Below are 15,807 nucleotides of genomic sequence, written 5' to 3'. Positions count from 1 at the left end.
CTGACTGTTGCATTGTGTCCAAAGTTATGTGTGCGGTTTAACTTGCGCGAGCGGAAACGTAATTAAGTTTTGTTGGGTTTGGTATTGGCTGAATTGTCTATAGGTAGCTTTTAATTGCTAACAGTTGCTGGTAAAACTAACTTAACTGGTGACTAAGAGATAACATTTAAACACTAAACAATCCAATTGAAATCAGACTGTGTGAAGTGTTTATAAACTGTAGAAGGAAAATGCCATCAATCAAGGGCGTGTTATGAGTGTTTTATTGTGATGTTGACTGACCTTTGTTGCGGTAAATTAACTTATCAGCTATGTGTAAAATAGTTTAACTCTAAAACTCTAAGTTGCGGAGCTTGCCGTAACCTGTAAATTACTCAAGCTCTTTCGTAATGTTGTAATGGCCGTCTCCATCAGCCTCAGTTTTAACCATCTTTTCCGTTTGTCATTACTACCTGTTTGAAGTGCAGTTCTTCGATCTGGAGGTAATTTTCAATGGACATAGCTCCTTTCATACTTACTGTATTTGGTAACAGCACTATTTTTTCAAAAAAAAAAGAGAAGTTTCTAAACATAATAATACGTTGGTTTTATATCGTTCCTGGAGAAATATAAATCCATACAGGGTGCAATTCGACGCTTTCCTGGTTAGCTGAGGTCATGTATTAGAGACGTGTACTGATTCCTGGAGGGCGAAAATAGGGTACTTACCTGACTCAAGTTGAATGTTTTCGCTCTGAGTTGTGATTGCTTCATTGCTTTAAGACATTTGCTTCGTGTCATTGGTCTGACGTTCAGAAAACCGATCCAAAACTGACAAAAGCAGAATTCCTTTCCAAAGTCGATTGGAAAGCACCAATAGAATTAATAAAAGGAATCAGCATTTTCAAATTTAATTTTTCCTCGACAAAACTGCACAAAAGATCTAGCGCGCTTTTACTGAGAAACAGACAAACGAATCAAATACTTATTTTAACCTTCGTTGACATAATCAATATAAACACCAAACATAATCCTTAATTTAATCTCATCTCCCATTGTCTAACGTTCGCGACCTCTTTTGATTAAATAATTTTCCAATCATTTGTCAGCTCTTTGAATCCGACGTATCCATTTTCATTAAAACCTTAAGAAAAGAAATGAGACGAATACGCGAATAATACTCCCACAAAGAGAAAAGGATTACTGAGTGTCTTATTAAACAGCCATCAATCCTGGAGACAGCGAAGACGAATGCTCGAACAGTAAACAAGAAGGTTATGGTGGCTGCCAATCCAGAGAGGGCTCACGGTTTCGAGTTGGCTAAATCCTAACCAAGTGGTAATATATACTTACCAAGAACTACACTGGCAAATTTACTTTGCATTTAATATGGACTTTTAAAGTGTTTGGTGAAGTGGATAACTTGATTATAAACTAAGCAGCACTGTACCTAAATCATGAACTTTTAGAGGTCGACCTTTGAATAATACCACGTAGAAGGGGCGTCTTACATCAGCATATATCTAGTACACATAGCCTATAGAACGACCATTACCACTGAGTTAAAAGCAACTTACTGAGTGAAACTCGACAATATCAGAAGTAACGTTTTCTGTACATATTTATATCAAGTTGAGCAACCGCATGCTCCCATATCTAACTGCATTTTCATTTTTTGAATGATTACAGCTCTGACTTCCGAACACTAACCTCCCGGATGTCGACCTACGTTGACACTTCCCAAAGTCCGATACCAACAAGATCACCATGTTTTGACATACAAGAGTTTAGAAGCAGATCACAGGCCAGTGACGATTCGTTCGAAAAATTTCTACCTGCCATTGAGGTCATGTCAATTTGTGCACAACTGTCCAAGAAGAAAAATGCGTTTGGAAACACTGAAAACCGAAGGGTACGCTTTGCTATCATTCCAGCTGTGTTTGAAGTTGATGGCAGTTCTCCACCACGTGTGACTAGCTGGGGATATAAACCCGTTAATTGTTCTGACAGGAAAGAAAATTTGTCCAAGAGAAAGCGCACGAACATGGCTAAAATGAAACTCAAAGACGAATCGAGCTGGGACGTTCACGCCCACAGCCAGAGATGGGGCTATTCGTCGCCTGCATTTCATTGTAGGTCTCCTCCAGCTCAGCTTTATAAGTTCAAAAACTCAATGAAACTTGAACATAACCCAGCTGATCATTGCGATGTTCCAGGTATGACTGTACAACAGGCGATCTTGTTTCGCAGAACCTTTGGTACGAAGTTTCTTGGAAACAATCAGGAGAGCTTGCAGGAGAGTAGGAAACACAACAACACACCAGTCTGTTTAGACGCAGCGCCACAGAAGCTTTTGAAAAAGCCTGTGTCCATGCCTGATCTGAAGTCCATACAAACTTGTCAAGGAGACACGGAAGGCAAAGAAAGTGGGCATGGCAGCCGGTTAGGCCCAACACACAAAACTGTGACAAGGAAAGTCAAAGCCGAGAGGGAAATAAGGGCAAACTTGGAAGACAACACAGCAGCTACGAAGTGTTCAGCATTATGTGTCTCAGAAAGTCAAGACCTTAAAAAACATTCAGTAATTCAGGCAAAAAAGATTGACATCAAGCTACCGTGCTTGGACACTAACCAGGAGTCATAAAACCACTAGGCATGCAGACACCGTGCAAGCAATCTGGTCAGCAGTCCACTTATTTGTGGTGATGATTTCATTGTGTTCTTACATCAGGAAATTGAACAGAGTTCGGTACAAATGCGCATGCGCTGATAGTGAACAACGTGTTATTACAGGACACGAGTTCACGCGTAGGACGCAGGATTCAGCCTCCTTCGAGCTTCACAGCGTGCACAAGATGGTGAAGGAGACAGGACATTTTAACTTAGCCTTAAGACGATTGCAGACAATTTTGAAGCAGTCTTTTTAGGATGGAACGTTCAAGAGTCGTTTTTTTTTGGTTTAGGCTTCTTGCGAAATAAACACGTCTCACATTTTTTTTGAATGTAGAAGGCACGGAATTTTACTCCGATCTTGCACCGTTCAAATGCAAGAGGGCACCTGATCCTAAGTATGATGCAATCTTAGTGTTGCTATGGGAGACGAAGTAATTACAAGGACTGGTTATAGTGAACGTATTGTCTGACCGGAGAGTACTGTTACGCGCTGAAGCCAGTTATTACATGGAAGATTCTGTAGAGGAAAGGTGTTTCACCCGCACGTCAGTATATAATGTCACTAAAAGTGCTTGAAGGAACACGGCTTGTTTTTCGCAGGCCAGTTAAAAATAGACATCGATCAACTGAAATGTCTCCTGTTGTGTTTTAGTTGTGTACAGTGATAAAAGACATAGAGTTGGCGTTAATCCACGCTAATCGCCAAACTCAGACACTCAGTTATTTGCACAATAGTGTCCTGATTGTAGTTTAAACGAGGATTTTTTTGTCAACCTTTATCTCCTTATCTGGATTGCGAACTTGCAATGTTTACTTTAGAGAAAATTAAACGAAATTAATGTACGTAATTAACACACCACGGGCTCGAGTATTTTTAGTACAGATTCTTCTCGCATTTATTTAGGGAATTAAGAATAGGGCTTTCCTTTATGATGCAGATATCCACATGTACTAGTCTTTTGTTCGTCTTCCAATATACCACCGTTAAAAGACTCCATCTTAATTGATATACAGCTTCTAGAGTCACTTTGTTTACATACCCCATCTGCTTTTCTTTTTAAGATTCAAATTATCGTCATCTTTGAAGATCATGCGCCATTTTCAGCCGCAGTTGTTTGCCCAATGTAAATTTTCTTGAAGTTTTGATTCTGTAATTTGCGGCAGATAATTATATGTCTTGTATATCAACTCGGTCAAGATGGAAACTGCTTGATCACAGGAAGATTTTGCCAGGATACTACAGAGAAAAAACAATGCGTTGCAACAGGGAGTACTATATTGACGCCAGTGGTCAACGAGGATTAAGAGAAAGTTGTTATTTTTTTCTCAGCACTAATGCATAGAGCTCGTGAAACGCGAAAGAATGCTTTAAACTTTGAAGCCAAAGCCATCCAAGTATGCGCTCAAAAGAACAGAATAAAACAACTAAGCAAAAGTCTTGGCGATTTACCCAACTTCAAGAAAGGAATCGACGAAAAGTTGAGAGGAAAACAGCCGAAGTCAAGTCCTCGTTCACTTCAAACGCGTCGACTTGGCGAAACTAAAATTTCACCTGAGGTTGATGATATGGAAGCTTACTTAGTTACCAGGGATTACATCTGTGTTTTGCAACCGAAGATCAACGATCATTTGAAAAGTAGATACACATTTACACCACCACCTTCAAGGGAAGCTCATTATCAACGTCTGAAAGAAATAGCAAAAGAAAGCGTCAACTCTACGAACTTTAACTCCATGAAGCAGAAAGCATTGAAAGTTGACGATATTGTTCACTCGGCATCGAAGCTGGAAGCGGAATATCTTAAACGTGCCAAATCTCCTGTTTACAAAACGAACTACTCACATGGCAGTCTGTATGGAAATTATAGCGTCAGTGTCGAAGGACATGACAATTCTGAACTGTTCAAGCCAAGCTCGAGGCGAACGTTGGTCGTGAAAATCCCCGCATTTTCAGATACCTTAAGTGAGCACGATTATAAGGGAGGATGGGATTCAAGCTCTAATTTTTCATATCGACATAAAAAGTAGATTTAATTTATAGAACAATCGGCAAATAATCACTGAACTGATTAGATAAAGAAGATAGATTTTTTATTTATAATATCAACTTAAGTCTAAACTAATCAAAATTAATGTATTTTTTTTTACACTTACAGGCATTTACTTAGAATACATGAATTATATCAAAGAAGCCTTCTTTTTGAAATTCAGTTCTTTATCGAACATTCATTTCAATTGTTGCCGACGGGATATTCGGGTTGAAATTGAATCGAAATCCCCTTCATTTATGCCACATAAGACCAGGCAGGAGAGGTTTTGAATATACCTTACGCTACCCCTAAAATAAATGAGTCACACTCTAGCACAATTCAGTTGTCATGACACTCTGCTAATTACGAAACCCAAGGTTGCGAACGGTTGTTGAGGAAAGATTCTTGAAAAAAGCACTGTTTGTCTGTTTACTCGACTTTTGCCAGATGAGATGTTTCCGTCCCCGAAGAGACAAATCTCATATTAAACCGGCTTCTTTAATGAAAGTTCGGGAAATGTATCCTTTGGGTCTACCCTTGGGAATACGCATCTCTCAGTACTCGAGGCTCTCCCTTTTAAGATCAGAGTTATTTTAAATCGAAGTAATTTAAACATTTCCGTTAAACTCAGCAAAGGGCTTTAATAAGTCATCACAAAACACTTATTAGTGATGCACTCAGAACTACAAAGTGCCAACAATACGATACAATAAATCAGTGAAAAAATACGTCACAGACACGATGGAAATGATATCATCGCCACAAGTTATGGCTTTATCATTCTGAGATCATCCCTAGGATTTCGAATTTTGTATTTTATTACCAACAAATGCGTTTTCAGTGAGATCCGTGAATTGATTAGCTACGAAATATGGTTTTTTCGAGTAAGACCCAATGGGAGATGTTTATCTCACTGTTGAGTCCCTGTTCTACTGGAAAACATAAACACAGTCCTTAAGAATATCAGTAAAAAAAACTTTTCCATTGTTAGACACGGCGACAGACCAAGGAACGCTGTCGATCTTTGGGTAATGTTTCTCTATCTTTGTGACAAACTTCCCGTCCAGTCTGAAAATTTGCAGTCTGCTGTTCTCGACATCGCAAACGATTAGATTATTGAACTTGTCGATTGTGAGTCCAACAGGACGATTTAACTGTCCGTCACCAGACCCTCGACTGCCAATATTGTAAAGGAACTTTCCCTCCTTGCTGAACACCTTAATGCAATTGGCCTTATTATGAGAGACAAAGAATCTGTCCTGGTAATAAACAGCATAAAACAGGGACCCCCCACAGTCTGAGGCACAAAAGTATTGTAGCAACTGCATCCCGTCAGGGGAGATGACCCTGATTTCATTGTTCTTCCAGTCACATGCGATTATGCGGCCATCAAATCCAACAGACACGTGAGCTGGTAACTTTAGGTGTTCCTCGTTGATGTGTTTGATAAACTGACCACTTTCAGTGAACAGAGAAATCATATGATCATCCTCAAGGACAATGGCAATGATGTCACCAGACTTGGTAAATGCTACTGTGAGACACTTATTCTTTAGTTTTATCTCCCTCAAATAATTTCCATCAGAGTTGAACAATTGAATTCTTTTATTCTCACAATCTGCGACAGCAATGGTTCCAGTTTTTTCACTCACGGCAATATCATATGGTTTATTTAACTGTCCTGGTTCGTTGCCATGGGAACCAAATTTAAACAACAATTTATATTGATGTGGGACAACTTGAGCACTCCAAGGACTACCAGTCAGCGGCTGACCATTAATCTCAATCCCCACTCTATATTGTCCAACACATTCTGGCCTATACGTCACTGTGTACTTGCCATCGTTGCTGTCTGTAATATCTGTGGTCGATTTACTTCCTGTTGGAGATTCAATGTTGACTTTGATGTGATCATCTTCGTTATAACACTGTATTCCATTTGAATCTCTGGCTATGATCGTAAAACTTGTTTCAGTCTTTTCTTCTGTCTCTTTGTCACAATGTCCTTTGACTATCGACAATGAAGAATCCGTGTTACTTACAATAACTCGATCGCAAATGGTCGTTATATTCTCTAGCATGTAATGTACATGTGGTGGTTTATAAATTTCTGGTTTTCTTGCATTCAAAAGTTCCTCGCAGCGTGCAATGATGTCTTGTTTCGTTTGTAAAATTTCGGCACTAATGTTTCTTTCTAAGATATTCTCGCCTTGTTCAACAGAACTTTTCAGCCGAGTAACAGCAAACCGAAAGTTTTCTAGTTGTGTTGCGTGAGCCTTTTGTTGTGCTTGATTAATCTCATCAAACTTGGCGTTCATGGTCAATTTGTGCTCTGTTAAAATTCGAATACAATTGTCCACCGTTTCTACCATCTTTCTTTGGGCGGCAGAAATTTCCAGTTCGTTTTTGTCCATCAACCCTTTTCCTTTCTTCATTTGGTTTTCATAAACAGAAACTTCTGTTTTGACCTTCTCCAGAGCATCCGCAATTTGCATGTCGTGTTTGTCTGCGGCCTTCTGAATATCCACCATGGAGTGACGATTATGACTCACCACACTGCACTTGTGGCAAATACAGACCTTGCATTCTTCGCAATAATATTCAAGTGTTTGATCTTCGTGGTATTGCTGTGAACACATGACAGGTCTTCGGATCAATTCTTGAACATCTTGCGCTTGCAAATTCTCGACCAATATATTCCGGTGGCCTCTTGTGGCCTTCAGGCGTTGATGAGCTTCAAAACAAGCTGCACATAGAAAGTTCTGGCACACAAAACAGTAACAAGTTGCGGTGTTGTCTTCATCGCAACTACTGCATCTCTGGGCCTCTGCGCTGCCATCTCTCAGAGCTAGGAGATCCACCAATCGATTGAGATGAAAAGATACGGGAAGGCCGCCAAACGTGTCTCCTTCAGGAATTTGGAAGCAAGTCAAGCAAACCGGACATTTGATTGTTGTTTGTAGCTGTCTTCTTGCATAGAGTGCGTGTTTGTCGAGACACTGCAGACAGAATGAATGTAAGCATGGCAATGTCTTGGGTTCGTTGACTGTTTCTAAACACAGGGGACATTCAGCCTCTTTCCTGAGATTTTTAAACAGTTGTTCAACATCCATGTTGGTGATCAATAATTTAGTGGATGCGGTTGATTGTCTGTTCATGTGACGTCACTTCAGGATACGAATAACAATGTAGGTGTTCGTGCCATCTTTATTTCAATTTGGATCCAAATTTGTCACCGTACGGTGATCAGGTTGTCCTGAACCAGGCTTGTGTCAAACAGTATTCATACAACCTTGGACGAAAAACGCTTGATGGTTATTGGAAAAATTGGAACAAGTGTTCTTCCCCGCACCTGGCTTCATGCAAATGACAAGAAAAAAATTTCTTTTGATTCTGATAAAAGAGACTATTTTGTCGTACCGGCTGGTGACCCGGCCGTCACAGTGGCTGTGCCACACTACTGTAACTTGATAGAACTGACTTCCGGCCAATCATATCTTGTTTAGTTTGCATTCTTGGGCGGAATGTGGACTTGAATGAGTTTTGTTAGAAATATTTTTAAAATTGAAAATTGCGCATGCATTTTTTTAGCTATGAGGGGCTGAATAAAAATAGGACTAGTAGTAATCGTAGATTAAAGAGTGCTTTCGAGTTTTGGTAGGCTTGGTATGTTAAAAAAAAAAAAAATCTAGGAACAGCATTTTGTGCCTGAGCTGTTAGGTAGGCGTGAAATTGGTCTCCCTTCAGCAGGGGCGAAAACAAATGAATTGATCGCAAAGCAGCCTTGACATGTTAAGGGGGTCTTATACTCTCAGATAAAAATTTTTCTCCAAAAAAAATATTTTTTTGGAACATGAAGATTCAACATCCCTGTCCATTTGTAAATCGTATTTTGAAACGATTTTCCTCTAATTACTCCTGAATTTACGTTTAAATTAAGAAATCTGAACACTTCTAGCTATATTTCAACATAGCAACACCCATAGCAACCATTGTTTACAGTCTAAAAGTACTCACAAAATGGATGCAATTCTGTACATTTTAATGATACTTTACACAAACGCTTTAAAGATGTGTAGTTATGAGAATTTTGCATCATGGTCCTGAACATTGTTTCTTCTACCGTCTTATACGCTCCTTATACTTGGTTAACATTTCTATGACTGGTGTGTATTCGGGTGTTCAATGAAACATTTATGTAAAACCTTTAAATATACCCCTCCCCCTGCCCCTAACCTGCCCCCCCCCCCTAGTTCACAGGAATAAATTTGGGCTCTCGGAGACCGAAGTAAAACTTTAAAGCCTTATTTCTCAAAATGACCAAATAAACGGATCATCAATATCTCGCACACGATATCTCCACTGGGTTTTAACCGAATGTTGTGAAAGTTTCAACATTGATGAAGGACACAATTATCTAGGTCTTAAACCTCCAAAATTTTCCCTGTTATTTAGTTAATATAGTTAATATTAGTTAATATTAGTATACTTTTTCAACATTTCACGAGAAAAACCCCCTCAAAACACTGTTTTCCGAGGTTTGTCTCCTGAACAATTTGCTTATGGACAGGATGAACTTAATTCCATACTTCTCGAACCATTCATTATTACGTTATCGTGTTTATAATGAACACCACATTTTAACACTTAGGAGCTAGTTATTCATTAACTATCGTGGCACGTGACCTGGAAAAGCTCATTTTTGAAGTCAGAGTGCAAAGTCCTTTAACGTGATACCAAAACTGTTCCACAGAGTCGTTTTGCAAAAAAAAAAAAAAAAAAAAATTAGGTATAAGACCACCTTAAAAAAACAAATTCTAGGGAAAGCATTTTGTGCCTGAGCTGTTAGGTAGACGTGAAATCGGTCTCCCTTCAGCAGGGGCAAAAACAAATGAATTGATCGCAAAGCACGTGCATACGAGAGGGTTTGTTCTCGTTTATACATGTATTGTGTAATATTAGTTACGGCGGGTCAGTAAAAAACATCAGCTCCTGAAAACATGGACTGTAGTCGGGAGGCCGCATTTAGTCCGCAGTCCCCATTTTATACCCGAGTCAACGCGCGTTTTATGCCCGGTCCGTAATGCTTAGTCCGCTTTTAAAACATAAGTCTGTGTTTTATAACCAGTTCGTAGTCCGTAGTCCGCAGTCCGCAGTCCGCAGTCCGCAGTCCGCAGTCCGCAGTCCGCAACACTAACACTAACTTCGAACTTTAAATAAACAACTTATCCGCTACAGTCTTCAAAAAGCTGCCTCGAAAAGTCGTACACATTTCGGGAAGACATATCTACAAGGCTTTTAAAAGCCATTAACACTGACTTCGAACTTTAAGTAAATAAACAACTCCAGTATATATCCGCTACAGTCCACACAATAAGCTTCCTCGATACTCGAAAGTCCGCAATATTGCGCAACACTTGAAAGAAAGCACGTGAACGAACATGGAAATGACGTCATTCGTCCTTGAAGAATTTTTTAGGGGGGCCAAATTGGTGTCCCCGATAGATAGATAGATTCATAGAGCTCGAATTTTTCTGCATTACGCGATTAGAACTGTGTTCTGTCGAACGCAATTAGAAAATACCTCGGCTAAGAGGAATTATTTTGGAGAAGAACTCCGTCAGTTGTAAAGATGACAGACTTCTCGACTCTTTCGTCCGTACCCTTACACTTTGGACAAACCGACTTGTCTTCAACGGGGTGTGAATGACTTCTGAAAGGGACGTCTGAATAGTGCTCGTGTACCATGGTGACATGGTACACGAGTACAACGAATAACATCCGCCCGTAAAACACGCGTACACAAGCATACATACTAGTTATGCAATGGTCTCGAGAGCCTTACCGCTAAATATCCCACGACTGCGTGAGCGACTTAATATTTCCGTAAAAGTACGATGCCAGAAAATGTCAGAAAATGACGAGCATTGTGCGACGGTCAGTTCTGGTGATGGTAAGTCATTCGGAATTCCTGTTAAAAAACAGGTTTACATGACAAGTTCTTCAGCTGGTTTTTAAATCCAAACTTTCACCGTTCCTTTTTCTTCGGTTGTTGTTGCCGGGACAATTGCTTGGCATCTGCATAAAGTTATCCCTCGCTAAGTATGAGGTTTTACCGAAACTTTGAACTCTAGACAGTCGAATCCGAGAGTCCCGGAATCATTGCCGGTTCGTTATTCACGTATTTAAACATTTTCTTCTAAAATCTGCACTCAGCTGAATGAAAAACACCTTGGCTTCCGAATGGTCTTTAATTTCGGCGAGAAAATTTGAATACCGCGATGAAGGTCGGGAAACGTTCGTAGATTACCGTGGCGACCAGTGGAATTCCTCAGAAAATGTCAAGGCTTGGAAGCTCCCTTATTGATCGTATTCTACACGACATGGCGTAAATGTGTACTAGTTATGCTATCAAGTTGCACACCATGAAATATCGCACGATTGACCAAGAAAATAAAAGCGACAACTAGAATATTACATGATACACCACTCGAATTTAAAACGCTGAATAACTCTATTATAACATGCCATAGGAAATAAAGGAGCGAACACAATCAATGCATTGACTTATAGTATCACCTAAACTATTCAAAATGTATTTTTTTTTAAGCCGAGAGGCATTGAGCAGGAATGGAAATACGTGTTGTCGCACAATTACATTATCAAACATTTCTCTTTCAACTTTCATTCTCGCCGGGTAAGCCTTTATTTCAGTTGTTGCCGTGACGCCACGTCTGGATGTTAATTACATTAAAAATTTGAATCAAAATTTGTCACGGCATCGTGATCTTGTTTTCCTGAGCTAGGGATGTGTCAAACAGGTTCCAAAACGTTTAATTAGTTTTATCAGAAGTTTATCACCCTGGTTATAAGCTTCTGGTTTTATTTAAACAGTTTAATAGTTTTATTTAGAAATGTAAGCTACATGCAATGACTAGGAGAAATTATTTTCTTTCTGATAAATGGACAATTTGGGTAACTTGGGAGCTAAGCAATCACGAAGGCGACCCCGAGGACAATGCCTAGTAAAAATGAATTTCTATTTTACCTTCGAATTTCGCAATTCTTTAAATCTGTTCAGTTTCGGCTATCGGTCTCAGAACGTGTTTAAACTAAATACGTAATGCCAGCGTTCAAAGCCAAAAGAAAACACGAAAAATTAGCCGCCATCGTTTAAGTTTTCCAATATACGCAGACCTCAGTAGCTTCACGTTGTTGTTTTGCAGATGACGGCAAAGAAATGTATAAAGATTAATAACGCACGTGCACAGCCATTGTTCTACTCACTAAATCTTTTGTTTCGGTGGCGTTCTCGTTAACGTTGCCGTCGTGGTTTGCCTAAGCTCCCAAAGTACTATGCTGTTAACACTCCATCACAATGGTTATGCGCACTACTGTAAGTTGATCGAATTGACTTCTTGCCAAACATATCATGTTTATTTTACATTCTTGAGCAGAATGTGGACATCAAAATGAATTTTGTCAGTAATACAGTCGAACCCCCATTAAGTGGCCACCTATTAAACGGCCACCCTTATTGGGCGGCCAGTAATCAAAGTCTCGATGAGGCTTTTTCTATTGTTTATACCTCTATTAAGCGGCCACCATTCATTTCCCCGAGGGTGGCCGTTTAATAGGTGTTGAACTGTATAATTTTAAAATTGAAAATTGCACATGCACTTCTTAGTTATGAGGAACCGAATGCAAACAAGACTGGAAGATGTCGCGGCTGGAAGGAATTGTCTGCAAAAACTGCTCCGTCCGTGGTAAAGATGCTTAAGATGAGAGATATTTAAGCATGAGATCTTATCATAGGACAGAACACAGCTCGACTTACTCGTTTTCTTACACTCGGGAAAAAAATACGTGTCTTTTACGAGGTCTGAAGGGGACATTTCATGGTACACCAACATCACAAGAAACTATTAGAAGCTATAACATCCGCTGAGGCGCAACCTCCATCCCAGGCTCTCTCTCCTTTGCATGCCTTGTCGTTGAGAAGAGAGACCGACTAGAACTTTGAAATCAGAGTGATATACTTCAATAGGCTTAATATACATAAATATATATCCTTTTTTTTTGCCTGTGTGAACCTTACGAGAGGACTTAGCAGTCGAGCATTCTTTTCAGTTGTTGCCGACGGGATATCCGGGTTGAAATTGAGTCGAAATCCACTTCATTTATGTCTCATAAGGCCACATAATTTTTCCAATTACGTTCAGATCATACAGATAAGAGAGGTCTTGAATATACCTTACGCTACCCCTAAAATAAATGATTCCCACTCGAGCACAATTCTGTTGTTATGACCACTCTCCTTATTATTAAACCCACGGTTGCGAACGTTTGTTAGGGAATGGTTCTCTAAAAACACCTTATTTAGTCAGTTCAGTCGACTTTTGCCAGATGAGGTGTCTCTGTTCTTGGAGAGACATATCTCATATTAATTCATTTTAACGAAACCTCGGGAAATGTATCCTTACGGCATAGGCTTGGAAATACGTATATCTAAGTACTCGAGGCTCTTCAATCGAAGTAATTTAAACATTTCTGTTACATTCAGAAGTAAAGGGTTTTAATAAGTCACCACAAAACACTTATTACTAATGCACTCAGAATTCAAAAGTGCCAACAGTACGGTACAATAAATCAGACACGATGGAAATTATATTATCTCCACAAGTTGTGGCTTTATCATTCAGAAAACATCCCTAGGATTTCGAATGTTGTCTTTTCTTACCATCAAATGCTTTCATTTTCAGTGAGATCTGTGAATTGTTTAGTTAAGAAATATGTTTTTTTTCGAGAAACACCCAATAGGAGATGTTTGTCTCACTGCTAAGTGACTGTTCTACTGAAAGACACAAACACAGGCTTTAACAAAATCAGTCACAAAAACTTTTCCATTATTACACGTGGCGACAGACCAAGGAGCGCTATCGTCCTTTGGGAAATGTTTGTCTATCTTTGTGACAAACTTCCCGTCCAGTCCGAAAATTTGCATTCTTCGGTTCTCGGCTTCGCAAACGATTAGATTATTAAACTTGTCGATTGCCAGTCCAACAGGACTTTTTAACTGCCCGTCACCACTCCCCTCACTGCCAATATTGTAAAGGAACTTTCCTTCCTTGCTGAACACCTTAATGCAATTGGCCCCAGCATCAGAGACAAAGAATCTGTCCTCGTGATAAACAGCACAAAACAGGGACTGGTCACGGTCTGAGGCAAGAAAGGATTGTAGCAGATGCATCCCATCAGGGGAGATGACCCTGATTTCATTGTTCTTGGAGTCACATGCGATTAGGCTGCCATCATTTCCAACAGACACGTGAACCGGTAACTCTAGGTGTTCATCGTTGATGTGTTTGATAAACTGACCACTTTCAGTGAACAGAGAAATCATATGATCACCGTAAGGGACAACGGCAATGATGTCACCAGACTTGGTAAATGCTACTGAGAAACAGTCATTCTTTAGTTTTATCTCCCTCAGATAATTTCCATCAGAGCTAAACAATTGAATTCTTTTATTCTCACAGTCTGCCACAGCAGTGGTTCCAGTTTTTTCACTCACGGCAATATCAAAAGGTTTATTTAACTGTCCAGGTCCATTACCATGGGAACCAAATTTAAATACAAATTGATATTGATGTGGGACAACTTGAGCACTCCAGGGACTACCAGTCAGCGGCTCACCATTAATCTCAATCCCCACTCTATATTGTCCAGCATATTCTGGCCTGTGCGTCACTGTGTACTTGCCATCTTTGCTATCTGTAATTTCTGTGGTCGATTTACTTCCTGTTGGAGACTCAATGTCGACTTTGATATGATCATTTTCGTTATAACACTGCATTCCACATGAATCTCTGGTTATAATGGTAAAACTTGTTTCAGTCTTTTCTTCTGTGTCTTTCTCACAATGTCCTTCAACTATCGACAATGAAGAATCCGTGTTACTTACAATAACTCGGTCGCAAATGGTCGTTATATTTTCTACCATGTAATGTACATGTGGTGGTTTATAAATTTCTGGTTTTCTTGTGTTCAAAAGTTCCTCGCAGCGTCCAATGATGACTTGTTTCGTTTGTAAAATTTCAGCATTAATGTTTCTTTCTAAGATATCCTCGCCTTGTTCAACAAAACTTGTCAACTGGGTAATAGCAAACTGAAAGTTTTCTAGTTGTGTTGCGTGAGCCTTTTGTTGTGCTTGATTAATCTCATCAAACTTGGCGTTCATGGCTGATTTGTACTCTGTTAAAATTCGAATACAATTGTCCACCGTTTCTGTCATCTTTTTCTGGGCGGCAGATGTTTCCAGTTCGCTTTCGTCCATCAACTCTTTTCCTTTCTTCATTTGGTTTTCATAAACAGCTACTTCTGTTTTGACCTTCTCCAGAGCATCCGCAATTTGCATCTTGTGTTTGTCTGCGGCCTTCTGCATATCCACCATGGAGTGACGATTATGACTCACCACACTGCACTTATGGCAAATACAGACCTTGCATTCTTCGCAATAATATTCAAGTGTTTGATCTTCGTGGTATTGCTGTGAACACATGACAGGTCTTCGGATCAATTCTTGAACATCTTGCGCTTGCAAATTCTCGACCAAGATATTTCGGTGACCTCTTGTGGCCTTCAGGCGTTGATGAGCTTGAAAACAAGCTGCACATAGAAAGTTCTGGCACACAAAACAGTAACAAGTTGCAGTGTTGTTTTCATCGCAACTACTGCATCTCTGGGCCTCTGCGCTGCCATCTCTCAGAACTAGGAGATCCACCAATCGATTGAGATGAAAAGATGTGGGAAGGCAGCCAAACGTGTCTCCTTCAGGAATTTGGAAGCAAGTCAAGCAAACCGGACATTTGATTGTTGTTTGTCGCTGTTTTCTTGCATAGAGTGCGTGTTTGTTGAGGCACAGCAGACAGAATGAATGTAAGCATGGCAGTGTCTTGGGATCGTTGACTGTTTCTAAACACAGCGGACACTCAGCCTCTTTCCTGAGATTTTTAAACAGTTGTTCAACATCCATGTTGCTGATCAATAAACGACTGAGTGCGGCTGATTGTCTGTTCAGGTGACGTCACTTTAGAATATTAATTACATTACAAATTTGGATCAA

At 39.8% G+C, this 15,807-nt stretch overlaps 2 protein-coding genes across 2 annotated transcripts; both read right to left on the bottom strand.

Annotated features, from left to right (window-relative positions):
• Positions 1–4,306: 4,306 nt before the first annotated feature.
• On the bottom strand, positions 4,307–8,289 carry LOC145478742 (E3 ubiquitin-protein ligase TRIM71-like). Its single transcript, XM_081456858.1, has one exon. It carries the CDS (start codon positions 7,838–7,840, stop codon positions 5,612–5,614), a length of 2,229 nt encoding a protein of 742 aa, XP_081312984.1. The 5' UTR covers positions 7,841–8,289; the 3' UTR covers positions 4,307–5,611.
• A 3,886-nt stretch (positions 8,290–12,175) lies between these two features.
• On the bottom strand, positions 12,176–15,807 carry LOC145468922 (E3 ubiquitin-protein ligase TRIM71-like). Its single transcript, XM_081452632.1, has one exon. The coding sequence runs from the start codon at positions 15,715–15,717 to the stop codon at positions 13,534–13,536; it is 2,184 nt and encodes a 727-aa protein (XP_081308758.1). The 5' UTR covers positions 15,718–15,807; the 3' UTR covers positions 12,176–13,533.

This window comes from Orbicella franksi, chromosome 2, assembly GCF_964199315.1.
Source record: "Orbicella franksi chromosome 2, jaOrbFran1.1, whole genome shotgun sequence".
Lineage (NCBI taxonomy): Eukaryota > Metazoa > Cnidaria > Anthozoa > Scleractinia > Merulinidae > Orbicella > Orbicella franksi.
The sequence above is the reverse complement of the archived record's forward strand: the minus strand, read 5'-3'. Positions and strand labels throughout refer to the sequence as shown.

Bases quoted from the DNA above. Each gene is read 5' to 3' on its own strand.
- LOC145478742 (XM_081456858.1), bottom strand. From the start codon at position 7,840: ATGAACAGACAATCAACCGCATCCACTAAATTATTGATCACCAACATG.
- LOC145468922 (XM_081452632.1), bottom strand. From the start codon at position 15,717: ATGGATGTTGAACAACTGTTTAAAAATCTCAGGAAAGAGGCTGAGTGT.